The sequence below is a fragment of the Trichechus manatus genome, unplaced genomic scaffold, assembly GCF_000243295.1.
Source record: "Trichechus manatus latirostris isolate Lorelei unplaced genomic scaffold, TriManLat1.0 scaffold00006, whole genome shotgun sequence".
NCBI lineage: Eukaryota > Metazoa > Chordata > Mammalia > Sirenia > Trichechidae > Trichechus > Trichechus manatus.
Genome location: NW_004443942.1, coordinates 1,035,156 through 1,061,864, shown reverse-complemented (window position 1 = coordinate 1,061,864; position 26,709 = coordinate 1,035,156). Strand labels below are relative to the sequence as shown.

General features: G+C 41.3%; 2 protein-coding genes and 1 long non-coding RNA gene across 3 annotated transcripts in view; 2 read left to right on the top strand and 1 right to left on the bottom strand.

Annotated features, from left to right (window-relative positions):
* The window catches only part of CUNH11orf16 (chromosome unknown C11orf16 homolog), a 10,500-nt gene extending 5,540 nt beyond the window's left edge, over nt 1-4,960 (top strand). Inside the window, 3 exon segments of the mRNA XM_023736918.1 lie at nt 25-206; nt 893-1,501; nt 4,811-4,960. Coding sequence (XP_023592686.1) covers nt 25-206; nt 893-1,501; nt 4,811-4,860 — 841 coding nt within the window. The 3' untranslated portion in view covers nt 4,861-4,960.
* A 398-nt stretch (nt 4,961-5,358) lies between these two features.
* On the bottom strand, nt 5,359-13,638 carry AKIP1 (A-kinase interacting protein 1). Its single transcript, XM_004369625.2, has 6 exons — nt 13,604-13,638; nt 13,174-13,401; nt 12,430-12,510; nt 10,098-10,202; nt 8,041-8,112; nt 5,359-5,891 (listed from the first exon to the last, which is right to left on the bottom strand). The coding sequence occupies exons 2-6, from the start codon at nt 13,393-13,395 to the stop codon at nt 5,748-5,750; spliced, it is 624 nt and encodes a 207-aa protein (XP_004369682.1). The 5' UTR covers nt 13,396-13,401; nt 13,604-13,638; the 3' UTR covers nt 5,359-5,747.
* Nucleotides 13,639-14,419: 781 nt separating this feature from the next.
* Nucleotides 14,420-26,709, top strand: part of LOC111821547 (uncharacterized) — a 55,333-nt gene continuing 43,043 nt past the window's right edge. Inside the window, exons 1-2 of the long non-coding RNA XR_002824925.1 lie at nt 14,420-14,597; nt 16,823-16,998. This is a non-coding gene — a long non-coding RNA (uncharacterized LOC111821547). The remainder of the gene's footprint in view (nt 14,598-16,822; nt 16,999-26,709) is intronic.

The window sequence follows — 26,709 nt, the reverse complement described above, 5'->3', positions numbered from 1 at the left end:
CCCCCCCCCCCCCCCCCGTCACAGGCACAGAGCAGCAGCCCAGCAGCACAGTGTGGCCTTGGAGGAAGAAGTCATTCAGCTCTCACCACCCATGGCACACTCACTGCGACCTGGGGATAAGGTGCTGGCACCCTGGGAGGCAAATGGACAGCGGTATGGCCCTGGCACTATTGTCTTGGGCTTGGAGACCAGAGACCCTCTGAAAGGTAAGGGAAGCTGCTCTGACCTACCAGTCCTCAGAAGGAGCCAGGCTGGTAGTCAGGCCAGAGGAGAGAGTAGAGGTGGCTGTATAGCTTAGGGGTCTTAGAATCATTTTTTTAAAAAAAACTTCATCTCCTCACTTGCAGTTTAATCCTGGGGTGGCAACAGAGGTATAAACCATATCTACCAGATTATAAAATATTTTTATCAGGGCAAAATGGCCCAACTATATTATGTGTGTGTTGGTTAGCTAAACCGTGGTGTGGTGGAGTTATCCTGGGTCACATCATTACTCATAACCCATCCCCCACTAAGTCCTCCCGACCTGGGGCTATCCTCTTACAGGTCCTGTCAGTACTGTGTAATTACGAGAATCCTCTACTTCCCTTCCCCCACCCCAGGATGCATTTTTATTTTTTTTTTTTGACACAAAAGAATGAGTGCCTCCAGGTCATCTTGTGTAGTCCAGGAGACAGGCTCACTCAAGCCTACTGGGAAGGGGAGGTAAAATATGGAGCAGGTGAGGGAAATCTTCCTGCAGGCTCTCCAGGGAGCAGTGTGCATGGGGAGCCAGGCAGCCAGAGCAGAGGCGGCTGCACTGAGGCTTTGCCTTTGGGGATATGAGAACCCTTATCTCCACAATAAAGAAGAGCTAATTAGAATAAGGCTGTTGCCTTTTTCTGTCCTGTAGTATCAAAGGATGAAGAAATCACTATTCACTTCTGGAATGGCAAGACAGCTAAAGTGCCCCTAGGTGGGGTCAGATGGGTGCTCCCAGCTATCTGGAAGCACCCCAGCCCCCTCCTCTGGGCCCCTTGTTGCTCTCTGCTGGGGCCGCTCACTGGATGTGTCACCAGTGGGCTTCCTCTGGGTACTATGTTCCTGTGCCCTCCCTGCTATCCCCATGCCTGCTGCCAGCTGCTGTGCCAGGGCTGCCTCTGCTGCTGTCCCCTAGCTGGAGTCACTTGGTGGCCTCTAACCCAGACCTCAGAGGTCACAGCCAGAGAACTTCCAGAGCCAGAGCTGAAGCCCACAGCTCCACTTTTGCCCCTAGCGGGTCCTAAAGAGGAGGCAGCAGTGCACATGCCCATGGATGTTTCTTCTTCTTCCTCCTCCTCTTCTGAAGAAGAGGATTTGGAGAATGATTTGGAGATGGGCCCTCCCCAAAGACTGATGGTGAACAGCACAGTCAACACAGACCCCAACCATCCTGAGAAGTCTCCATGGCAGAGTGGCCTCTGCCAGCTGGAATGGAGGTACTGGAGGAGAAATGGCCCTGAGCCGCGTCCGAGGAAACCAGGTATACACGGGGTGCAGGGTTCTCTGCTAGGGCAGTGGCTAAGGCACACTGCTCCATTCCTCTCTATGTCTCTCAGGAATCTGATACAAATTTCCATTATGTTGGGATTCGAAATAACACTTTGGAGTGTGGTCATGTTGAAGGGGGGGAGGCTGTGACAAGAGGGAAATGCTAGGCTTCCATTTAAGCAATAAAGCCCAACAAGAAAGAATGGGCTGATCTTTGTGCTAAGGTTTGCATCCCTGGTCTTTTACTGACAGGGCACTGCCACTGTCTGTTTTTGCCACTCTCCCCCTTTTTTCTCTTGGAGGCCTTGACTTTTCTCTAGCTGAATTGTCAAAATGCCTCCAAGTGTTGATTAGGGTGGTCAATGCCCTGAAAAGCACAGAAACCTGTGGGTGAACACTGGTCATCAGGCCCCTTGTCCTAGATGAGCCTCTTAGTTAGAATGGGAAGGACCAGGGTACTGCATTAAGCTGATTCTTCCCAACTGGTAGGGAAGCAGTGTTTAAATTGTTGCTGGCAGTGGGCTTCCACCCCCATACTTCTTTACATCAAGCTAAGAACTGTGTGACATCACCTGGAGGTCTGAGGAGCAGCATTATCATTGATCTGCCTCACAACCACCCTATCTGAATTCCTAAGGAGACCAAGAGAGCAGAAGCTGAAGTCAGCAGCAGAGCTATGTGAAGAGGTGGTCTAGATAGGCCTAGACCTAGACTAGATCTCTTGGGGCCCTGGGGTCACTGATTTAAAGCTCAGTGGAGGGGGATACTGGGAGGATTAAGGAATACCCCTGCTGAGGGCTTAAGGATCCCTAGACACTGTGGGTCCCTGTTGGAAGCTGCCCTATTTCCAGGATGGCTGCTTACTAGGAAGAACCTTTCATTCCTGCCTCATGGGTAAGGACTTTATTAGTCTTCAGTTCTGGAAAACTGAGAAATTGTTTCTACAATGGGAAGCCTTCTTGAGTGACTCTTTTGGACCCCTGGACTTTGGGATAGGTGGGGAAGTATCGATGTAAGTCTACTGTTATATTTTTTTCCAAAGTGAACCCCAACTTTATTTATTGAGCCTTTTCCTTTGAAGAGGATAAGGCATTTTAAAAAATAATTTATTTTTGTTGTTGTTAAGAATGTACACAGAACATATACCAGTTCAACAATTTCTACATGTGCAATTCAGTGACATTGATTATATTCTTCAAGTTGTGAAACCATTCTCACCCTCCTTTTCTGAGTTGTTCCTCTCTTATAAACTCACTGCCCTCTAAGGTTCCTATCTACTTTTTTCCAGTTGTCAGATCTTACATGAGTGCAATGCTCAAGGCTAACTTTCTTTATTTACTAGTTAAGCTAAACTACTGTTTTGTTTTAAGAAGACTTCAGGGGATATTTTTGGTTTAAAGTTTACAGCTTATCTTGGGACAATAGTTTCAGGAGTGCATCCAGCCTCCATGGCTTCAGAATTGCTATTGTATTTTATAGAAGAAGTGTTCCCTGGCTTTCAGTGTGTGGGATCTTTCCCCCACCTGTGGTAGGGAAACAACTAGAGGGACAAGAATCCAGCTATAACCAGCTGAACTCTTCCTCCCTTCTTCAAGAGGATACTTTGTACTGAAAATATAAAGGGGTTCCTGGACTTCTGTGAAATGGGTCATTCTGATATCACAGTGGGAGGCCTTGGCAGAAACAACGGGGAAACAGCTGTTCCTATGAGATCTGCCCTCCCAGTTAAGTGATGATACAAATGGTGCCAAAATCTAGTTTTCATGCTAACTAACTTCTCCATAGCTTCCACTGCCTCCTGCTTCAGCACAGCCTGGGTAAAGAAAAGTTGTACTTAACCAACAGAGTGGAGCAACTGAGACAGCAGCAAGCCTAGCCTCAGGGAGAACTGACAGTGGGGTCACAAAAGGGTCATGGTGGTCAGGCCTGCCCCAAATACCATGTCTTCCCAGTGGCTCCCAAACCTGTGCTCCCACTGCTGTGGCTTGCTCCACGGCAATTCTCTAAACTGGTTTCCAAACCCAATTAAGACCAAACAAAAAATTTTTTTTTTTCATTCTACTTCAGGTGAAGGCCCACAGTAGTATACACACTGTTCCATGACATTAGACCAAACAAAATTTGATCAGTACTAAGTATACACTGCTCTTATCCTCATTGCCCAAAGCCACTAATAGCTACATTTAGTCTCTTTCTCCATCACCATGTTTAAACAGACTCACTCCATTTTTGCTTCTCCACAAAATGAATTCTAAGGCAAGTTAAGATAACTGATTATAACAAAGAGAAACGTAGTATCTTCAGGTACTCTGCCTGGCTTTCCTTTAGATACTGGATTATTTGTTAGGCTTCAGGCAATGGTTAATTCCTGGGGCTGAACCATGAGTATCACTGGACCTGCCCTCTGCCAGGTCTCAGCCTTGTACCCAAGGCTATGGAGAACATGCCTGAGATGGGATGTGGAGAAAGGGGCCATCCCCAGTCCTGGTCAGATGGAGTACTGTGCACAAGAACTAGTGAAGACAAAGCGCATAAAATCATGTGTCAGCTGGGGCCAGAAACAATGGCTAACACCAGAGCTTTTCTTTTCGCCCCTCCAGATTTGTATACTTTTAAGGAAATGTGCTGCTTTGCTTCTCTGAAATAAGCTTGACAGCCATCAAGTACTAATGCTGGAGTCTGGAGCCTCCTGTTCTCTGTCCCCACCTTTTGTTATGGGCAGTGAGAGGTTACTGTTTGATCCTAACAATCCCAGGGAGACCAGACTGTTGTTTGCCAGCTGTCATGTTGCTCCCCCTTCCTCCCTTGCTCATGAGTAAAACACGATTCAAGCTGTTGTTCTAAAAGTCAGGGAGGGGATGGATTTCTTTAAAAGTATTCCTTCCTTTTTAGATTACTTTATTCCTTCAGAAGTCACATCTCTCATTTTTTTTTTGTTTTGCTTCATTCAACTTCTTAGACCTTGTTTTTTCATCAGCTTCCTCTCTCTTCATGATCAGTGTGATTTATAAACTCTTTTGACTGGTAGCAGCTGGTTAGCTTCCCCTACTGGCTGTTTGAAAAATGCATCTGAAAAGGACTCCTATCCAATTCCAAATTTGTGAACCAGATAATAACCTGTCCAAAAAGCATAGTAGCCAGACATGATTAATAAACTTAATTTCTTTTAAAAAACAGGTTAGGCGTTTACAGATATTTAAGGAGATTCAACAATCCTCAGTATAGTTCTACTTAAGACATCAAGACTAACCCCATCAAAATGGTGGCATACTCAACATAACTGATTGACTTTTGGGTTTAGGAACAAGACGTTGCAACACATCTGGAAAGAAGAAGACAACAAACAACTGAGAACCCCAACTATACTAGTGGGAAATACCAAGGAGCTAGGCTGGAGGAAACCATTACGAAGCCACCACAGACCCTGCTAGAGGAAGCTGAACATAAAAACTGAGTCAGGGTGCTGAGACACATCTAGAGTGATAAGAATTCTCTTCTTAGATTAAAAGCCCCAAGGACCTAGGTAAAGGAGAAGGACTGGGAAGGGGCTTCCTACTCTCTTAAGAATAGTGATGCTAAATACTTGAGGAGGAGTTACAAAAGAGTGGCTGACAGGTCTTCTTCAATGGAGGGGGGCAGAGTACAGGCCACAGGTGATAGTCAAGTAAGCAGCAGCAGCTTCATCCCATAAGACTTCCCAGCAGATGAATGGCAGAAAGGCACCTCTGTCGTCAGGGGCACAGGAGTGTCACAGCCCTGCCCAGGGCTCCCTGCCGTGGACCTGGTGAAATCTGCTGGGGGATGTCTTCTCCGTAGAAGCTACAGGGTGTGGTCTGTATGCTTTGGGCAAATGTGTCCCGAGCCTCTCTGCCATCGTTTCATAAAGTTACACATGAGCTCTATTTTCTTTCACCTCTTAATACCAATAAAATAGAATTCTCTTCATTTCCAAATCTCTCCTTTTATTATCATAATTAACCTTTGCTTGGAAAGCAAGCACTAGAAACTGCTCAGACAGCATCAATACATTATTACTTTCAGGCAAAAGAGGGTGGGGTTCTTCTACACACTTAGGTTAAAAAAGGCACTGAGACAGACTCCAGTTCCCAGGAAGGCTGAATCTCTACAGTCAGCCCTAAAAGTAGAATTAATGTGTAAATATTAAGAGACTCATACAGTGGCTTCATTCTCTTGGCTACTTAAAGAGAGGTGATGTGAGGCCCAGGTAATGGTCAGCATCATATCGGGAAGACCAAGTCCACACTCTGTCCTGAATCAACTGCTACCACATGAGTCTTCTTGGTTAAGTCATTCGAACCCACTGTTACAGAATAGGTCCCTGGGTATACTTCTATGTAGAGGTCCTTAGAAATGTTCTCAGCCTGAAATGAAAAGATATTAGCAGTTTAGAGATTTTATATACCAATGTCATCCTTGTGCACCAGAGGTGCAATGGAACGAAGCACTAACAGAGACAGAGGTCCTGCTTTTGAGGTCCAGCTTGGCCACATAACAGCACTGTCATCTAGGTGAGTCTTGGCCTCTCATGCTTGTTTCCTTATTTCTAAAATCAACAATATCTACCTCACAAATAAGCATGTATATGGAAGCTAAAACTTTGTAAATTAACGTTAAAGTATTATAGGAACATGAAGGATTATAAGAACAACATTCTAGTTAAAGCAGAAAGAATTAGGCAGAGGGAAAGGCTAATGACTGCTGTTTGGTGGATCAAAAGTGGATAGTGTTAGCACAAATTGGCAATAATGGCAAGGCACCCTAGAATAGTGAGAATCATTCTTTTTAACTGTGTTTTGCTAAAATTCATTATCACGAAGATGCAACATTTCTCCTAAAGCTAGATTCCTAAATTCCACTCTGTCACGGAAGGAGCAAATTAGCTGGCTGGCAAAAGCCCTCCCTTGGAGGACTGGTTCTCCTATCATGCAAAATATTGGAAGCTGGAGTTAATGGAAAAATTTTGCTGAGAACTGCAGTGAGCACAAACCATCCTCCAAGGATAGACTTCACACATGGCTAGGAGGTGGGTGATAGCAGGTGTGCTGGCAGAGGATAGGTCTCAGTTCAAATAGCCAAAGGACAAAGTCACAAACCAGAAAAGAGCCTATAATTAAGCACCAAGGTGACAGCTTACTCAGTGCTGGGAAGGATCCACAGGCAGAAGTTGCCATTTCTACCACCAGACCCAAGGGAATAAAAGTGCATTACTAACTAGCAAATTCCACTAGGAGAAACAAAGGATAATATTTATACTTTTATGAAACTCTCTACAACCCCTGCCTTGAAGATAGATTTAAAGACAATTTTCTCCAAATTTGCTTTACGTTGTATCCTTTCCTGCCTAGTTACTACAAAACTGCAGGTCTATTCTCATTTAACTTGTGGGTATGTATATGACAATGCCACAATTCGTTGCTGGCCGTCAATTATGTAAATAAACAAAGGTAGGTTTCAGAAAATATGGCTGTATCGGAATTGCAGAAAGCCAAGGATGCTTCATATGTTTTCATGAAAGGAAACACTGGGGTAGGTTGGCATCTGTGACTCCAACATTGTGGAACATCAGAAGATCAGCACTACCAAAGATCAGCAAGTGTTGGAGGCATCTAAGCTGAACAACTTGTTCTAAAGGCAGAATATTCTTGCTACTATTCTAGTATATTCTGAATCCTGGCTAGTAGCAAACTGTACTTTCATATACAAACAAAAATAAAGCAAATTATTGCAGCAACATGCTGAAGTTCCTTTCCTGAGAATTCCAGCCTTTCAAAGTTTCAAAACATTCTGTTGATTCATGAACTACTGAGTACTCTATCTTAAACATAAAAAACTCATCAGCATGTTTTCTCCCCCTATTCTTTTTTAAACATTTTTATTGAAGTGATATATATATATACATACACAAAAAAATCTGCCATTTCAACCATTTTTATGTGTACAATTCAGTGACATTACATTCACCATATTGTGTAACCATCACCACTACCCGTTTCCAAATTTTTTCATCACCTTTAACTGAAATTCAATACGCCTTAAGCAACACCTCCTCATCAATATATGTTTTCACAGAGAAACATCTGTGGAAAATGGGAGCAAATCCCTTCAAATGTTTTGGAACCCGATCTAACCAAATGTGTATGTTTCAGAATTTCAGCAATGATTTTCACTTTGCAAGCAGGAGGGTCAGGCCCCTCCTGCTGTGTGAACAGATGGTGGAATTCCAGCAGGACAGAGCACTCGCCCAGCTGAGCTGTAGGAACTGAGATATGAATACTTCACATTCTTTCCAACCACAACGGAGTTCAGGTACAAACAGTATCTCGGAAGCTTCAAGTGAAGGAAGGTTACCAAGAAAACATAATTTTATACCGACGCAAAATGCTGTGTACCCTTTCCCGAGTGTAACAACATCCCAACTTAAAAATACTACAGACTCAGTACAGAGGGCCCTACTGGCTAATGGAATTGCAATGGTGGTGAAACCCAGTATATGAGAAATTCTATACTCACAGGTTGGGATGCCTCTAGGTCACACTGTGATGCTTGATAGATGCCTTTAAGACCAAGGGATGTGTCTTGTCCCTGAGAAGACAAGCAGAAACACTGACTAGTATCCAAGCTTTGACTCCTGGATTGTAAAGACAAATTTTCTCCTGCATTATGATTTTATGCCCTTGAGTTGATTCTGACTCATAGCGACCATTATAGAACAGAGTAGAACTGTCCCACAGGGTTTCCAAGGCTGTAATCTTTATGGAAGCAGACTGCCACATCTTTCTCCCATGGAGTAGCTGGTGGATTCAGACTGCTGAACTTTTGGTTAGCAGCCAAGCGCTTAATCAGTGCACCGCCAGGGCTCCTCCTCCATTATTAGGAACTAACAATTGTTTGGTCAGCTTTTTCTAAGTTATCAAGGCTCTTTTTAGTGAATTCTGTTAAGTATTTTAGTAATGTTTGCCATGATTACTTTCAGGCTTTGGAGTTAGACATATCTGAGTTTGAATCCTCTCTCTGCTGTTTACTGAGAAGGACAGTTTAACTTTTCTGAGCCCTGGTACTTCCAGCATGAATTCAGTCCTCAGTTATATGCCTGTACCCACTCTTCCATCCTTTTCCTAAATCCCTCAGTTAAAAAATCCCTCAGTTCTAACGCGTCAATATGCCCAATGGCCAGAGAAGTCAAGAATCCAACTTGTGGATTAGATTCTGGACTTAAGTTTGCAATTTTTGTGTACAATTGAGGGAATTTAAAACTAAAACAAAAAATCTCTCCTCAAAAACAAAAAAACCATTCCTGTTGAATCAGCTCAACAAGTAGACTCTGGCTTTCCCTAAATGACATGTGGTAAAAGAAAGGTAAATTTGTAGTGAAAGGCCTGTCATTTTTATTATCTTTAGGGAAAGTATTTTGTTAAAGCCAAGACCTCCTCCCTGCACTTCCTTTATATAAGTTTTCAAAGATATAATAGGAGCCCTGTGGTGCAGTGGTTAAATGCTCATCTGCAAACCAAAAGGTCAGCGATTTGAACCCACCAGCTACCCTGGGGGAGAAAGATGTGGCGATTTGCTTCCATAAAGATTACAGCCTTGGAAACCCTATGGGGTAGTTCTACTCTGTCCTATAGGGTCACTGTGAGTCAGAGTTGACTTGGCACACAACAACACAATAACAAAAGACATGATAATTATCACCTATCTTATAGTAAGTGAGATTATTAAAAATCTCTTTCCTATCTTTAGCTATATAAAAATACCAAACCCATTGCCATTGAGTCGATTCCAACTCATAGTGACCCTACAGGACAGAGTAGAACTGCCCCATAGGGTTTCCAAGGAGTGGCTGGATTTGAACTGCTAACTTTTTGGTTAGCGGCCAAGCTCTTAACTACTGCACCACCAGGGCTCCATATTTAGTTATAGAAGAATGATTAAAGCTCTTTAAGCCTGCCCCAAATCCCATGACCCAGAATGACAGGTTCAACTGAAGATCCTACAGTGGCATCAACCTTACAGTTTTGGACAAATTCCTATTTCATGTTCATTGCTGTAAGTTCTCTAACGCTACATTTCTGTTGAGCGCTGTGATGCTGGGTCATACAGATATCCAATAAACACAAAGTCCAGTAGGAGCTACCTAACACAGGGTCTCACAGCTTTTTTTTTAAATTGTTGTTGAAAGTATACATAGCAAAACACACACCAAGTCAACATTTCTACATGTTCAATTCATTGACTGACATTGATTACATTCTTCAAGTTTTGCAACCATTCTCGCCCTCCTTTTCTGAATTGTTCTTCCCATTAACATGAACTCACCACCCCCTAAACTTCCTATCTGACCTTTTGAGTTGCTGTTGTCAATTTGATCACATATAGATAGTTCTTCAAAAGAGCACAATGTTCAAGGCAAACATTCTTTACTAAATAAGCTAACTTATCGTTTGGTTTAAAGAAGACTCCAGAGGATATTTTTGGTTTAAGTTTAAAGATTATCTCAGGACAACAGTTTCAGGGTCTCACATCTTAGGACGCTGAGGGCACAGCCGAGGACAGCTGAGAATACATACCGGACCATTCCCTGTGTCTGAGCACCAGGACACCTCCAACTTCCTTCTGTGGTAACGATAAACATGGGTTGCCCCTCCTTCCTCTGGCACAGATGAGTAATATTTCTAGAGAAGTAATGTGAAAGATGTTGGATAACCAAGCACTCTAGTCAAATTTTCAAAAAAACCCTCTGATACTTGGGCAAAGTGTGGTTAAGGAAGGAGGCAAGACAGGATAGGTAAGTTACCTATGCTCCTGACAGGCATCTGAAGTCATGTAACAAACCCTACCCCTTGTAAAGTGGCTGTAAAGAAGGAAACTGAATTTCGCATTACTGTGCTGCCATCTGCTGCCTCTGTAGGGCAAGAACTCTGGCCCACTAAAGCTGGGCAGGACTATGCTCTCTGCCAGGTTAAATGATTTTCACATCTTTGCCCCCAAGTCAAATGCACATGACCTTGTATCTCCTGTCATGACAAATTCTGAACAGTTCCATGTTTATTGTCTAAATCTCAGACAAGGACAAGGGAAGAAAGACTTGTTGAAATTTAGAAATACAGCAGTAAATGTAACATAAACCCAATAGCTGTGCAGCCTTTCTCATGCTCCTTGTGCAGGGAGTGGAGAGGGAGGTCTCCAGTTTAAGGGAAATAAATCAAAGGGTCAGAAAATAGTTACATTTTTCTTGTCTACTTCCTTTCTCCCCCTCGAAGTTAACCTTGGACTTGCCCTTGATTATGACTAATGATGAGGACATCACAAGCCTACTTGTTTTGAACATAGTGTAGGGACAGTGTCTAAGGCACGTGACCAGAAGAATGAGAAGCTAGGGGAAGCACTTCAGGACACGGATCTAATTATGTATTTCAGAGGCTGCTTCAAACTTGTGAAGGCAAACTCAGAAGACTGTTCCTAACTCTATCTCTAGACAGCCAAGGGATTCTGAGGCTCCATTCCATAGTGGAGACATGAACTGAAAACCAAAGTGAAGAACACTAATTTGCTAAACCTCAAACCAAAGACAAATATTATTTCTTATACTGAGCCATGAACCAAAGTTTTTTTTTTTTTAAGTTAATCACTTTACAGTAGATCTGGAGGTATAGGTTTTTCTAAAAACCACTTAACAGAACAAATAAGAACATAAAAATATTCTCTGAACCGTATCTCATTGACTGGCATCCTGTTCTTGGAGTCACAGGGATTTTATAAAAGACGTAGAAAAGATTAGAGATTTTTTGAGATCTTAACATATGAAACCAAAAAGCAGGACAGAAACAAAGTATTCTCTTTCTCCCCTAACCACCAGCATCCTTACAACCACCTAAGACTCAGAAAATGTTAAGGCTAGAAGAAACCAGAGTCAGCTGTAATTCCTAGAAGATAGGGAGTAACTTTGATGCAGGTGATTTCCTTGTATGTTGGCTGGCCTGCCTTCAACATTACTCCAAAGTACTTAAAGATGACCTAAGTGTATGGTCTTCAAAAACTTTGAGAGGAAGACAGACTCTAAAGCCTTTGGACTCTAAAGCCTTTGTTCACCCATTTCAGTGAATGGTACCATAGATCTCATCTATATCCCTTATGCTCAGTTTAAGACAATTTTCTGGTGTTTCTCTCTCAGTAGAAACCAAAGAAACAGACTGTTAAAGCTGAAAAGGACTTTAGAAATCTTCATTTTATAGATGGGGAAGGTATGGCCGAGTGAGACTAAGAGGTCTAAGGCATTCCAGATAGTAAAATGATAGAACATGGGTCTGATTCCTGGGAAGCTGGTCCTTCCATTAAGCCACATGACCCCTCCCTCCCCCCACAAGGATGCTGCACCTGCTTCATATAATGACTACCTCTGTCACCAACAACGGATATGGGCTCATAGGGACATACTTAAAAATTACTTTACCAGGAACATTAGACATTAGAGGTTGATATCTAATGTGGGGATTTTGTTTCAGCTTTTGTTTGTTTCAACACATTCTGAAAAGGGAGACTCAGTTCCACTTTAGAGTGATCCTCAAGGTTTTTAACACTTTCAGGTCAAAATTAAACACATACACACTACTAATATATATTTCATCTTGATTCTTTTGGAATTCAGCAAATAAGCATCAGTGAGGGCAGAGACCTTTTATGGCTTGTTCACTGCTGTATCCTCAACACCACCTATAGTTAGGCATTAAATAAATACTTGTTGAATGAATTCTAACTTGGATTTATCATCTGGTTTAGGTACTTATCTGATTACAATTGTTGCTCAGGGCAGGAGAAAGAGTTTCAGGTTGTCTCTAAATTCCAGAAAGATCCACGTCGTGATCCTTCAGCTGCAGCATCAGCAGGCTTATACCAACTTACCCCACACTGACTTGAAGCATAGTCCATGAATTCAGCCATTGTTCTGAAGGAAGCACTGAGGGTTGGGTATCTTTCTTCTTTCTGTTTGAATGAATAGCAAGTCTCAAGTGAGGTCAGGGATTTCCTATTGCAGAATGAAGCCACTTTGGGAATAGCCTCCTTTTTACTTTGGAAAGGCCTCTACAAGTTGAGGAGCCCTCACAGTAGTTAAGCGCTCAGCTGCTAACCAAAAAGGTCGGCAGTTCAAATCCACCAGCTGCTCCCTGGAAATTCTATGGGGCAATTCTGCTCTGTCCTATAGGGTCACTATGAGTCAGAATCAACTCGATGGCAATGGGTGTGGTTTTGGTCTACAGGTTGAAGTAGCTTGTATATTACGGAGAAAGAATTCCAACTAAAAAAGGAATACATAGATATGCAATGTATCCAGGACCTAAAAGGTGTGTTTGCTAACTTTCCTCTAATATCAAATGGTACTATGTAAAAATTAAAAAAAAAAAAAAAGAGTAACCAACCAGAGCTAAGCACGACTGGTATCCTACAGGTACCCAATAAGAATCTGTGAAATGTAAAGAGTTTTCAAGGGTGTTTCCATTCACTGTGTCTGGGCATCCAAGGCCTGATGCTTTCCAGCCTTGGCCAAGGACAGGATTCCTCTGTTGCTTCTGTACACCACGTCCCTGGCCCCCAGCAGGCCTCTGCTAAGCGAATGAATGGGCTGGTCCCCAGCACTGGGACCCTCACCTCTCCTGGGAGAAGGCGCTGGGTGTTGGCTGCCGGCCGTCTTTCTTGGTCGGGCCCCTCCAGGGCAAGAACCCCCATGCTGCCTTTGGGGAGCTCCAGTGAATGCCAGTTCACAGCTCTCCTCCTGGCCCTCTCCAGCACCTCTTGACCCAGCCTAGCCGAACGCTGCAGACTACGTCGGTCCACACCGTTCAACGCCGCGGCCGCCAGACAGTTGTCCATGTCTCCCTGGGCAGGCACATACACACACACGGGTGGTCAGCGGGGCTGCCGGGCCCTGCTCCGGCTCGGGGTCCAGGCCCCCCGGAGACCACCGCTCCCCGCTCCACCCCTAACCCGCACTCCAGTCAGCGCTAGGCCTGAGGCGAGGCTGTGCGCGCCCACCCCATCCATTTCCGTCTCCCCTTTCTCGCTGGCGGGAACCCCTCACCCAGCCTTCCTAACCAGGCGCATGCGCTCACGGAGACCGGAGGTCTGAGCCGGGAGCTTTTGGCGCCGGCGCAGCAGGCGATTGACGGAAGGCGGGGCGGGGTGGCTTGCGCCCGCCACGCCTCCTGCGCCCTGGCTTCGGGCGCTGTGCGCCGGTTGTCGGGCTAACTGTCCAGCGCAGGGGGCGGGGCGGGGTCTGCGGTGTGCAGGGACTGCGCGGCGCGCGTCCGAGTCGAGCTGGCTGCCAAGGCCTACTTGGTGTGCACGCTATAGGAGCCCCTCGGCCGGGAACCTAATCTTAGGGTTCTTCTGCGCTGTTTTACTTGCTGAACCTGGTGTAAAATCAAGTGGTCTGCTGTTGGGCCAAAAAATTGGGGGAAATAGGACAAGTGACTCCAGGCGACTCTTTCTGCCTCGTCTATATTGTTGGGTATCGCCACTCTAAAGCCACTTTGTTTGAGGATACTGTTAGGATGGGCCAAACAATGCGGCCGGCAAAGTGACGTTTGGAGAGGGGAACTCTGGCCAGCAGTGTGACAGGCGGCTGTCGGCGGTGGGACGCTCGGTCCTCGGCTGGAAGGGGTGTTTCTGGCCCTCAGGGACTGAGGAGCACCTGAGGAGTGGTAGGAGATATCACATAATCCCCTCCTGGCGGTTTCTTCACCACTTCAATGAGAAGTACGGATTCACACATTTTTGGAGGCCTCTTATCTGGGGGTTTGAATCCACCTTTCAAGAAGGAACTGTGTGCATAGTTACCTTTCACTCATCTCCACTGGGTTATGTAATAGATATAGCCCAAGGACTCACTGTTAATTAGTGACTCACCTACACCATCCTGCGCGTATCAAGACATTGGTGCTCAGGAGGGACCAGGTTAGGGGACACTGCTCAGTGGGAGCCACTTTAAGGGACACAGAACAGGCTCAAGGAAATTCTCAACCCTCAGCTAGTCTCCTCAACAGATCACTGGATTAGCAGTTCTGAACTACCAGGTGAGTATTGGGATACTACTACAACCTCCACCTGTACTTGTAGTTTTGCTCATTTCCTCTCATAAAAAAGTAACAGTCAAGTGAAACCTTTCATTATGATTGGAATATTTTTTCATTTTATGAGTGTTCTAAACCTTGTTTCCTTCAATAATTTTATCAAGCACTGCTAACCAGAAAGCTGGCAGTTGGAATCCACCATGTGCTCCTTGGAAACCCTATGGGGCAGTTCTACTCTGTCCTGTAGGGTCGCTTTGAGTTAGAATCGACTCGACGGCAACGGGTTTTCCTTTAGAACATAGTGGTTAAGTGCACAGTGTCTGGAATTTCACATCTGGAGACCTGGGTTTGAATTCTGACTCTGCCACTTTTTTTGCTGTGGGATTCTGGGCAAACAGATTACTTAATTTCTTTGAGCCTCGTTTATTCTCATTTCTATAACCCGGAGATACCAACAGTACCAACCTTCCTACGCTGTGAGCTCCTTGAAGGCAGGGACTGTATTAGTCTTGCTTATGAGTTTAAGATGCATCCAGCATTTTATCTGTCACGGTAGGAGCTAAAAACAGCTATTGAGGGAGTGAATTGGGTTGCTGTTAGGATTTTGTGAGAAAATTCCTATAAAATGCTTATTAGCAGAGTGCCTTGCAAAGAGTAAGTGTTCTGTCGATTTAGTTAGCATTATTATATGCCAGTCACTGTCCTAGGAGTTGTGGAGAATAGAAAGTGGATCAGACTAAAGAAGACTAAAAAAGAAGAGATGACACATAAAATATACAATGCCAGGAAAAAAAATATTATGACAGGCCGTAAGATTGATACAGATAAAATACTATGAAGTTCAGAGGAGAAAGAGATTATTTTCAGCTGTGAGGATCAAGAAAGGCTTTGCAGACAGAGAAGGTAGCATTTGAGCTAGGCGTTGAAGGATGGCCTAGGAATTTATGAGAGAGAAAAAAAAAAAAAGACAACCAAACCTACTGCTGTCAAGTCCATTCTGACCTATAGTGACCCTATGAGAGAAAACCAAAAATCAAACCCATTGCTGTTGAGTTGATTCCGACTCACAGAGAACCTATAGGACAGAGTAGAACTGCCCTATAGGGTTTCCAAGGAGCAGCTGGTGGATTTGAACTGCCAGCCTTTTGGTTAGCAGCTGATCTCTTAAATACTGTGCCACCAGGGCTCCCCTATGAGAGAAGGGGTGGTTAAAATACCTGTTAACAGCTCTTATAATGAGTGTGGTTGGGGGTGAGACACAATTTAGTCTTATTATAGATTTCAAGATTCTGGTGCCATAACTTTTCGTTGTGTCTGTGGAACCATGAGCTGGCTACTTAACTTTTCTATACTGTACCTTAGTTTTGTCATCTGTCAAATGGGAATATCATAGTACATTCCTCAGAGTTGTGAGGATTAAATAAGTACATATAAGTGCTTTGAATAGTTCTTGGCACACAGTAAGTGCTTAATAAATGTTAGCTGGTATTATTATCATAATCATACTGTAGCTTGGTTTCCCAATATGTCTTCATGTACCTCATGCTTCAGGCATATCTCTATTTTCTTCCCCAGAGTTCTACTGTCCCCCTCCCCCCCATCTATTCCAGTTGAAGTATTACTTTCATTTTTGCTTGTCAGCCCTTTGAGACTTTCTCCAGCTATTCTCAGTGACCACTTCTCTTTCTATAGCATTTTAAAAAAGTATTGACTTAATTTATAAGTCTGACATATTTAGTTATGGTTCATTGTCTCCCAACAGCTCCTGAACTCCTTGAAGGCAGAAACTGTTCCTTGTTTGATCCTGTATATACAGGGCTTGTTAAGTAGTGGGTGTTCAGTAGACATTTGTTGAATTGACTCTGATTTAATTTTTTCAATATAAGTAGATACCTGCTAGGCCAGATAATTAAGAGTTAGCTTTTTAAAGTCTGCCTACATGCACTTTAATGAATGTAATGAATATTCAGTTGTGACTGCATTTCCCCAGAATGTAACAGTTAGAAGTATATGGGAAAAAAGATGGCTTGGAATGAAAACAAAAGCTGAAGACTGACACTAAATTAAATTTTACCGCATCCCCTATGTGGCAATTCTTCTCTGTCCTGTAGGGTCACTATGAGTCAGAATCTACTCGACAGCAACAGATTTGGTGGTTGGTTTTATAATTTAAAGGTTTGTCCTGTAAACCACAGATTGAAAGAATCCTTTTTTTTTTCTTTTTTAAGACTGAATAGGAATAATGATGGAGCACAACCTACCATCAGGGTTCTTGTGGATCAAACACAGCCCAAGCCAGTTACTTCTGAAAACCACTAATGAGACTTGGAAATGGAACAGCAAATGGAGGAAGGGCAACTAATCAGGAATGTGCCTGGACACCTGCGGAGAAATAAACTTGTCGGTATGTGTCTGTCATGATCTGTCTCTTCACAAGGGTAAATTACCGAGAACAGAACAAACTTAATTGTCTAGGTTATATGTTTTGTTGGAATCAGTGAGTTGGAGAAGTCTTTATTCCTGAGCTCTGAGGAGAGATTGGTGCTATATTTCTTGGGGACTATTTGAGGAGAAAAAAAAAAAAGTCTTTTTCTCTATGTGAAAAAGGCAAAATAGAGTTAAAAACTTAGGATGCAAAAGTGGGTATCATGCCAGAGTTAAACAATGATTTATACTGTACATACCAGAGAAAGTAGAAATCGTTTTATTTGACAGGTGGTATTTTTTATTACTTCATTAGACTTAGGGGCTTTAGAATCATTACAGCTTTGTAAAGTAGTATTACAGTCTGAGTTATGAGATCATTCATTTTGTCTGATTACATCAACTCATTGGGTTATTAGGGAATGAAAGAAACTCATCATCAAAATTGTCATCTTGATTACACAGGATTAAAGAAAATGAATCAAACTTCTGAGAATTAGCTTTCACAACCTGTTAGAAATTGACTGAAAATTAAAACTTGGCTTCAGAGTAGAAATAACTAGAGAAAAGTTTTGAAATATCTCTAATAAAACCATCAGAAATTAAAGGAATAGTAATTTTGGAAAGTATAAACTGTAAAATTCATGTAATGTTACTGCTTTATTGAGATATAACTTAAATATCATAAAATTCAGTAATTTTTGGCAAACTTAGAGAGTTGTGCAAACATCACCAAAGTCTAGTTTTAGAACATTTTATCACCTCAGAAAGATTCCTTGTTGTTGTTAGCTACTGCTATGTTGACTCTGATTCATGACGACCTTATATACAACAGAATGAAACTTTGCCCAATTCTGCATCATCCTCACAGTCACCAGCATGTTTGAGTCCATCGTTGTAGCTGCTGTGCGAATCCATCTCAGCGAGGGTCTCGCACACCCTCGTTGGCCTTCTGCTTCACCTAACATGGTGTCTTCCTCTAATGATTGATCTCTCTTGATGACATGTACAAAGCAAGTGAGTAGGAGAGTGTTCTGTTGTGGTTCACAAGATTTTCATTGGCTAATTTTCAGAAGTAGATTGCCAGACCTTTCTTTCTGGTCAGGGATTGTAAATTTGAAAAGAGGCTTCAATTCTGTAGGAAGGTGCTGTGGATTGGAGAGATACAGATTCTAGCCATACCCAGAAGCAAAATCTTTGATATGGTGAAAAAATATGAAATTGTTCACTACAGATAATCTGGTAAGCAAGGTAAGCACCGTGCTTCTTTGCCTATTGGATAATCTGCCTGTTTCTAGTCTGTCTAAGTCTGGAAGCTCTGCTGAAACCTGTTGACCATGGGTGATCCTGCTGGTATTTGAAATACTGGTGGCATAGCTCCAGCATCATAGCAATGTGCAAACCACCACAGTATGACAAACTGACAGGTAGTGAAAAAAAGATCCCTAGTGCCTACCATTTGCAGTCAGTCTTGGCTCCCACCCCTAGACCCAAGCAATCACAATTTTGCTTTCTGTCTCTGTAAACTTGACTTTTCTGAGCAATTTATATAAGTAGGATCATACTGTATGTTATCTTTGTATTCTAGCTTCTTTCACTTAAAAAAAAAAATGACACTTTGCCATCAAGTTGATGCTGACTCATAGCAACCCCATAGGACAGAGTAGAACTGCCCCATAGGGTTTCTAAGGAGCAGCTGGTGGATTCAAACTACTGATGTTTTGGTTGGCAGCCAAGTTCTCAACCACTGCACCACCAGGGCTCCTCTTTCATTTAGCATGATGTTTTTGAAGTTTATCCACAGTGTAACATGTAGCGGTTCTTCATTCCTTTTTTGATGTGGAATAATATTCCATTGTATGGATGTACCACATTTTGTTTATCCATTCACCAGTTGACAGCTGGCATGGTTTGAATTGTGTCCCCCCAAAATATGTGTCAACTTGGCTAGGCCGTGATTCCCAGTATTGTGTGGTTGTTCCCCATTTTGTGATCTGATTATCCTCCATTTTGTGATGAGTCGTAAATCCTAGCCTCTATGCCCGTGGTTATGGTTCCTCTTGGGAGTAAGCTGTCATTATGTTAATGAGGCAGGATTAGGTCATGTTAATGAGGATTGGGTTATGTTTGTTATGTTAATGAGGCAGGGTTAGGATGGGATGTATCTTGAGTCACTGTCCTTTAAGAGATAAAAGCAGAGAGAAGCAAGCAGATAGAGAAGGACCTCACTACGACCAAGAAAGAAGAGCCAGGAGCAGAGCGCATCCTTTGCAACCAGGTTCCCTGTGCTGAGATCCTCCTAGACCCAGGGCAAGATTGATGCCAAGACACATGGATTCTCCAAGGGATGCCGGGCCTACCATTGTTGAAAGGAGACAAGGACCGTCTTCCAAAGCCAACAGAGAGACAAAGCCTTCCCCTGGAGCTGGCACCCTGAATTCAGACTTCTAGCCTCCTAAACTGTGAGAGAAAAAATTTCTGTTTGTTAAAGCCATCTACTTGTGGTATTTCAGTTATAGCAGCACTAGATAACTAAGACAGCCATTTAGATTATTTTCAGTTTGGGACTACTATGAATAATGCTATGAATGTTTGCATATAACATTTTGTGTGGACACGTGTTTTCATTTCTATTGGATCATTGTTGTTAGGTGCCAAAGTGTTGGCCCTCATCTTGTGGTGACCCTGTACACAACAGATCGAAATACTGTCTAGTCCTGTGCCATCCCCATGATTGGTTGCAGATCAGACCGTTGTGATCCTTAGGGTTTTTATTAGCTGATGTTTTAGTCATCTAGTACTGCTCTAACAGAAATAACCACAAGTGGATGGCTTTAACAAAGAGAAGCTTATTTCTTCACAGTAAAATAGGCTAAAAGTCCAAATTCAGAGTGTCAGCTCCAGGGGAAGGCTTTCTGTCTCTGTTTGCCTTCTTGTCAATCTTTCCCTGCACTAGGAGCTTCTCCGCACAGGAACCCTGGGTCCAAAGGACGCGCCTCTGCTCCCGCTGCTTCTTTCTTGGTGGTATGAGGTCCCCCCATCTCTGCTTTCTTCCCTTTTATCTCTTGAGAGATAAAAGGTGGTGCAGGCCACACCCCAGGGAAGCTCCCTTTACATTGGATCAGGGATGTGACCTGGGTAAGGGTGGTGTTACAATCCCACCCTAATCCTCTTTAACGTAAAATTACAGTCACACAATGGAGGACAACCACACAGTACTGGGAATCATGGCCTAGCCAAATTTATACACACATTTTTTTGGGGACATAATTCAATCCATGACAGCTGATTTTTGGAAGTACATCGTCAGTACATCTTCCTAGTCTCTTGGGTAGATACTTAGGAATGGAATTGCTGAGCCTTATGGTAAGTTTATGTTTAACATTTTAAGAAACTGCTAAACTGTTTTATAAAGTAGATGTATCATTTTACATCCCCACAAACAATGTATGAGGGTTTCAGTTTTTCAACATCTTCCCAACACTTCTTATTGGTTGTCTTTTTGATCATGCTCATTCTAGTGGATGTAAAGTGGTATCTCATTGTGCTTTTGATTTGTATTTCTCTAATGACTAATAAGGTTGAGCATCTTTTCATGTAGTTAATTAGCCATTCCTATTTCTTCTTTGGTGAAATGTCTATTTAAATCTTTTGTGCATTTTTAAACTGATGCGTTTTCTTTTTTGTTATTAAGTATAGGAGTTCTTATTGTGGGTAAAAGTCCTCAGAAATATAATTTACATATATTTTCTCCCAGTCTGTGGAATGTCTTTCATTTTCTCAATGGTGTCTTTTAAAGCACAAAAGTTTTAAATTTTGATGAAGTCCATTTATTAATTTTTTCTTTTATGATTTGTGCTTTTCGCTTGCACCTAAGAAAGCTTGGGCTAACCCAGGGTCATGAAGATTTTCTCCTATGTTTTCCTCTAGAAGTTTCATATTTTAGTTTTTACCCTTAGGTATACCCCATTTTTCATTAATTTGTGCATATGGTGTTAGGTAATGGTCTAACTTAATCTCTTCGCATGGGGATATCCAATTGTCTGAACACCATTTGTTGAAAAGGATATGCTTTTCCCATTAAATTGCCTTGGTACCTTTGTCAAAACTCAGTTGACCATAAATGTAAGGGTTAATTTCTGGACTTGCAGTTCTGTTCCATTGATTTATATGTCTATTCTTATGTCAGTACCACATTGTCTTGATTATTTTAGCTTTATAGTAATTTTTGAAATTGCAAAGTATAAGCTCACCCACTTTTTTCTTATTTTTCAAAATTTTTTTTGGTATTCTGGGTTCGTTTCATTTCCATAAAATTTTAGGACCAGTTTGTCAATTTCTGTAAGATGACTGTTGGGATTTTGATAGAGATTGCATTGGATGTATAGATTAATTTGAGAAGAATTGCAGTCTTAACAGTATTGCGTTTTCGAGTCCATGAACGTGGAATGTCTGTCCATTTATTTTTCTTTCATTTCTGTCAGCAATGTTGTGTAGTTTTCAGTGGTATGTCCTCCACTTCTTTTGACAAATTTATTACTATTTTAATTCTTTTGATGCTGTTATGGATTTTTTAATTTCATTTTCTGATTACTTATTACTAGTATATAAAAATGCGGTTGATTTTTGCATATTGATCTTGTATTCTGCAACCCTGCTGAGCTCATCAATTAGTTCTCGTAGTTGTGTGCGTGTGTGTGTGTGTGTGTGTGTGTGTGTATGGCTTCTTGTGGGATTTCTACATACAGGATCAGGTTGTGTCTATGTAAAGACAGACTAACTTTTTCCTTTCCAATTTGGATTTATTTTTCTTACCTGATTACACTGACTAAAACCTCCAGTACAGTGTTGAATGAAAGTGGCAAGGGCAAATATCCTTGCCTTGTTCCTGATATTAGGGTGAGAACATTTAGCCTTTTACTATCAAATATGATGTTAGTGGTAGATTTTTTTGTAGATGCCCTTTATCAGGTTGAAGAAGTTCCCTTCCAAACCTAGTTTGTTGAGCATTTTTATTATGAATGGTGTTGGGTTTTGTCAAATGTATTTTCTGCACCTACTGAGATGATCATGTGTTTTTGTCTTTTATTCTGTTAACATGGTGTATTACATTAATTGATTTTTGATGTTAAGCCAATTTTTCATTCCTGAGATAGATCCTACTTGGACATGATGTGTAATCCTTTCGTTGGATTTGGTTTGCTAATATTTTATGGAAGATTTTTGTGTCTATATTCATAAAGAATATTGATCTCTAGTTTTCTTCTTTGTGTTCTTTGTTTTTGGTATCAGGATAATACTGGCCTTATAGAATCGTTTTGGAAGTGTTCCCCCGCCCGTCTATTTTCTGAAAGAGTTTGTGTAGAATTGATAGTATTCTTTAAATGTTTGATCAAAACCACCTGGGCCTGAGCTTTTCTTTGTGGGAAGATTTTTATTACTAATTCAATTTCTTTACTTGTTATATTCAGATGTTCTATTTTGTCTTGAGTCAGTTTCAATAATTTGAGTGTAAGAATTTGTCCATTTTATTGAAATTGTCTAAATTGTTGACATAAAGTTGTTCACAGTATTCCCTTATAATTCTTTTAATTTCTGTAAGGTCTGATTTTGGTAATCTATTTCTTTTCTCTCTCTCTTTTTTCCTCAGTTAGTTTAGTTAAAGGTTTCTCAATTTTTAAAATCTTTTCAAAGAACCAACTTTTGGTTTCATTGATTTTCTCCATTTTTTTCTATTTTCCATTTCATTGATTTCTGCTTAATCATTATAATTTCCTTCCTTATGCTTGCAGTGGGTTTAGTTTACTCTTCTTTTTCTAGTTCCTTAAGGTGGAAGCTTAGGATATTGATTTGACATCTGTGATGGTTAATGTTATGTGTCAATTTGGCTAGGCCATGATTCTCAGTATTATATAATTGTCCTCCATTTTGTGTTGTAAATCGTAAATCTCTATATGTTAATGAGGCAGGATTAGTGTGGGATGTATCTCAAGTCACCACCTTACTCAAGTCACACCCTTCTCAAGTCATTGCCTTACTCAAGTATCTGATACAAGGGTATGACCAGCATCTAATATATATGGATGCTCTGGCAAAGCTCTCTCTTGCTCTGGGTCCTACATCTAGCTCGTCTTCATCTGACCTCTGGTTCTTGAAACTTGAGCTAGCAACTGTCGCCTGACCTGCCCATTCTGGGGTTTGCCAGCTTCCGAAGCCCTGTGAGCCAGCACCCTACCATTTGACCTGATTACCAACCTCCGCAGCCCCATGGGCCAGCAGCCTGTCGTCTAATCTACCGATTTGGGTTCATCAACCCCGCAACTACGTGAGTCGGAGAAGCCTCCAGTCTGACGCCTGACCCACAGATTTGGGACTTGCCAGCCTACACAACTGCGTGAACCATTTCTTTGAGATGAATCTCTTTATATGCTTCAATGGTTTTGCCTTTCTAGAGAACCCAGACTAAGACAACATCTTTTTTCTTTTCTAATATAGATATTTAAAGCTATAGATTTCCCTGTAATCACTGTTTTAGCTGCCTTCTATACATTTTGATATCTTGCGTTTTTGTTTCCATTAAGTTCAGAACATTTTTTACTTCTCTTTTTATTATTTACAAGTGTGTTAATTTCCAAATATTTGTGGAGTCTCCAAATTTCTCTCTGTTATCGATTTATAATTTAATTGTTATGGGTAGAGATGATACTTTATATAATTTCAATCCTTTTACATTTTTTTAAGACTTTTTTATGGCCTAGCATATGGACTCATTTGGGGAATGTTCCATGCACACTTGGAAAGAATATGTATTGTGCTGTTGTTGGGTAGAGTGTTCTATAGGTGTCAGTTGGGTCACGTTTGTTGACACTGTTGTTCAAATCTTCTATTTCTTTGCTAATTTTCTGTCTGTTTGCTCTTTAAATTATTGAGAATGAGGTATTGAAGTCTCCAACTGTTATTGTTCAGTTTTCTATTTTTTGCTTCAATTCTGTCAGTTTTTGCTTTGTGTATTTTCAGTCTCTTTTGATAGGGTAATGTACATTTAATAATTGTTATATCTTTGTCTCTAGTGATATTCCTTGTCTTCACGTTTATTTTGTCTGATGTTAATATAGTTATTCCAGCAATCTTATGGTTACTGTTTGCGTGGTATATTTTTTCCCAGCCTTTTTCTTTTAACTTATTTACGTCTTTGACTCTAAGTTGTGTCTCTTGTAGACAACATATTGCTGGATCTTGCTTTCTAGCCCAGCCTGACAGTCTTTGCCTTTAGAATGGGATGTTGAGACCACCCACATTTAATGTCATTATTGATATGGTTGAATTTATATTTGCTCTTGTCCTTCTCTGTTATTCCTTGACCTCTTTCTTTTGTGTTAAATGAGTAAATATTTTCTAGTGTATATTGTAATTCCTCTGCTGATTTTTTACCTCTGTTTATTGAGTTATTTTCTTAGTAATCACTCTAGGGATTATAATATACGTTCTGGTTTATTATAATCTACTTCAGATTAATACTAACTTAATTCCAGTAAAATATAGAAACTTCTTTCCAGTATAACTTTGTATGCTTCCCCTTCCCTTGTGCAATTATTATCTATATATACTGTAAAACCAATAAGATGGTGTTATAATTATTGCTTTATATAATCTTACATCTTTTAAAGGGAAGAAATGAGGAAATAGTTATAGAGTCTTTTATGTTAACCTATGTATTTACCATTTCTGGTGCTCTACATTTTCCCCTGTGGCTTTGAGTAACTATGAAGTCATTTTCTATCAGCCTTAATGACTTTCTTTAGTATTTATTGTAAGACATGTCTGTTAACCACAAATTCTTTCAGTCTTCGTTTATCTGGGAAGGTCTTTATTTCACCTTTATATTTAAAGGGTAGTTTTTGCTAGATACAGAATTCTTGCTTGACAGTTTTTTATTTTAACACTTTGAATTTTATACCCTTGCTTTCAGATTTCCACTGTTTCTGATGAAAAGTCATCTGTTAATCTGATGGTGGTTCCCTTATAAATCATGAATCATTTTTCTCTTGCTGCTTTCAAGATTTTCTCTTGAAAGAAAGCAGCCATTGACAATACGTAAAAGAACAAGTGTGATTGTCTTCCAATAAAACTTCTATTTTAAAAACCGGCGGTTTGTCATATTTGGCCCATGGGATATAGTTTGCCAGCCCCTGTTTTAGCAACTCTGGATTCTGATTCTCCCCTTCACCCTTGGGAATGGTTGTTTGTTGCTGTTGTTTACTTAGTGACTTGCCTGGACTAATTCTGTAGAGTTTGTCCCCCCTGCTCTGTGAAGACACAGATATCTCCCCTCAGTTTTTTAAATTTATTTTTTACTTTTAAACCTGGCTAACTAGGGATTGCTCCTGGGTCAGCATAGTTTAGTGGTCAGCTAATGATTGGTGAGAGGTTGTGCTTAAACATCTTGAGCTGGTAAGACTTCCACCCTTGGTTGATGGATCTGTGTATGGGTTGGGGAACACATTCAAAGTTCAGTCAAGACTGCCCTGGCTTTTATTTTCTGTGATCAAGGCCTCACATTCAACCAGGAATACGTAGCTGTCTGGAGTCCTCTCTGGTCTCTCTTGAGCATGTGCATAACATTGTACATTCATGCAGCCTTTTAGACCACAAAGGCCCGCTATGGCTGTATTAATCCCTGTATTAATCCCTGTTAAATTTTTGGCTGATCTGTTGCTTACCCAACTAGTATTGCAGCCTCAGGCAGCTGTGATGTTGACCTTCCTTGATTGTTTGACACCAAGATCATTTGTTTTTGACAATGCCCTGTGCACCAAATCAAGTCAGCCCCTTATGACAGCAGAGCCACTAGTTTTTGTGACTTTCCCTGTCCTGGTAAAATTACCATGTTGGAGCTAAGAAGGGGACTCAGGGATGGGAACAGTCCCAGATGCCATAGATTCCCACTGTTTTTACTTAGGTCCAGTAGTTTTTCTCGAACAAATGCTTCTCAATTTGCTGTGTACCTCTGGTCAATTTCCAGAGTTATGACATGGTTGTTGTGACAGTTTTGTACGGCTTTATTGTAGCTTTTTGGGTAGATAATTTGTTAATCTCTTTCCTCTGCCATCTGGAAGTGTCTCCTGTATATAGTATTAATGTCCTAAAAAGTGACACGATATTTCCTGATGGATCCAGCAGCTTTTTATTAATATATTGATCTCTCTGTTCCCTTCCAATTTTGTATCCCTCCCAACCTTTTTATAGCCTAACTTTTAACTCTCTTAAAGTTCACTTTTATACCTTCCTTTAGAATGAAATTTATTTATTCCTCTCATCAATATTTATTTGTTCATGGGTCATTTATTAAGCCTCTGCTCTGTTGCAGGTATTATGCTAGGTGTTGGAACATATTTCCACTCCAGAAACTCTAGCAGGTGGGATGTGAAGCCAGATTTCCAGGGTTAGTATTGTACAAGTTCTAGAGAAAACTCTTAACTTCAGTTACCTACCCTGGTCTGTCCTAAATTTACTTAATTAAATGTATAGTTGTACTCCATTTTGACAAATGTAAGTTATTGGGTGATTATATTATTTAAAATATACTATTTACAGGCAATAGATAAGTGGTATCTTGGGTGAAGGGTGAGACAGTACACAATACAGGGGAAACTAGCACAACCTGTACAAGGAAAGGTCATGGAAGCCCCAT

Excerpts from the sequence above, each read along its gene's own strand:
- AKIP1 (XM_004369625.2), bottom strand. The coding sequence starts at position 13,395 with ATGGACAACTGTCTGGCGGCCGCGGCGTTGAACGGTGTGGACCGACGT. Across the intron at positions 10,203-12,429 it reads ATGCTTCAAGTCAGTGTGGG|AAATATTACTCATCTGTGCC; the intron begins GTAAGTTGGTAT and ends TTACTTCTCTAG. Across the intron at positions 8,113-10,097 it reads CAGACACAGGGAATGGTCCG|GGACAAGACACATCCCTTGG; the intron begins GTATGTATTCTC and ends TTGTCTTCTCAG.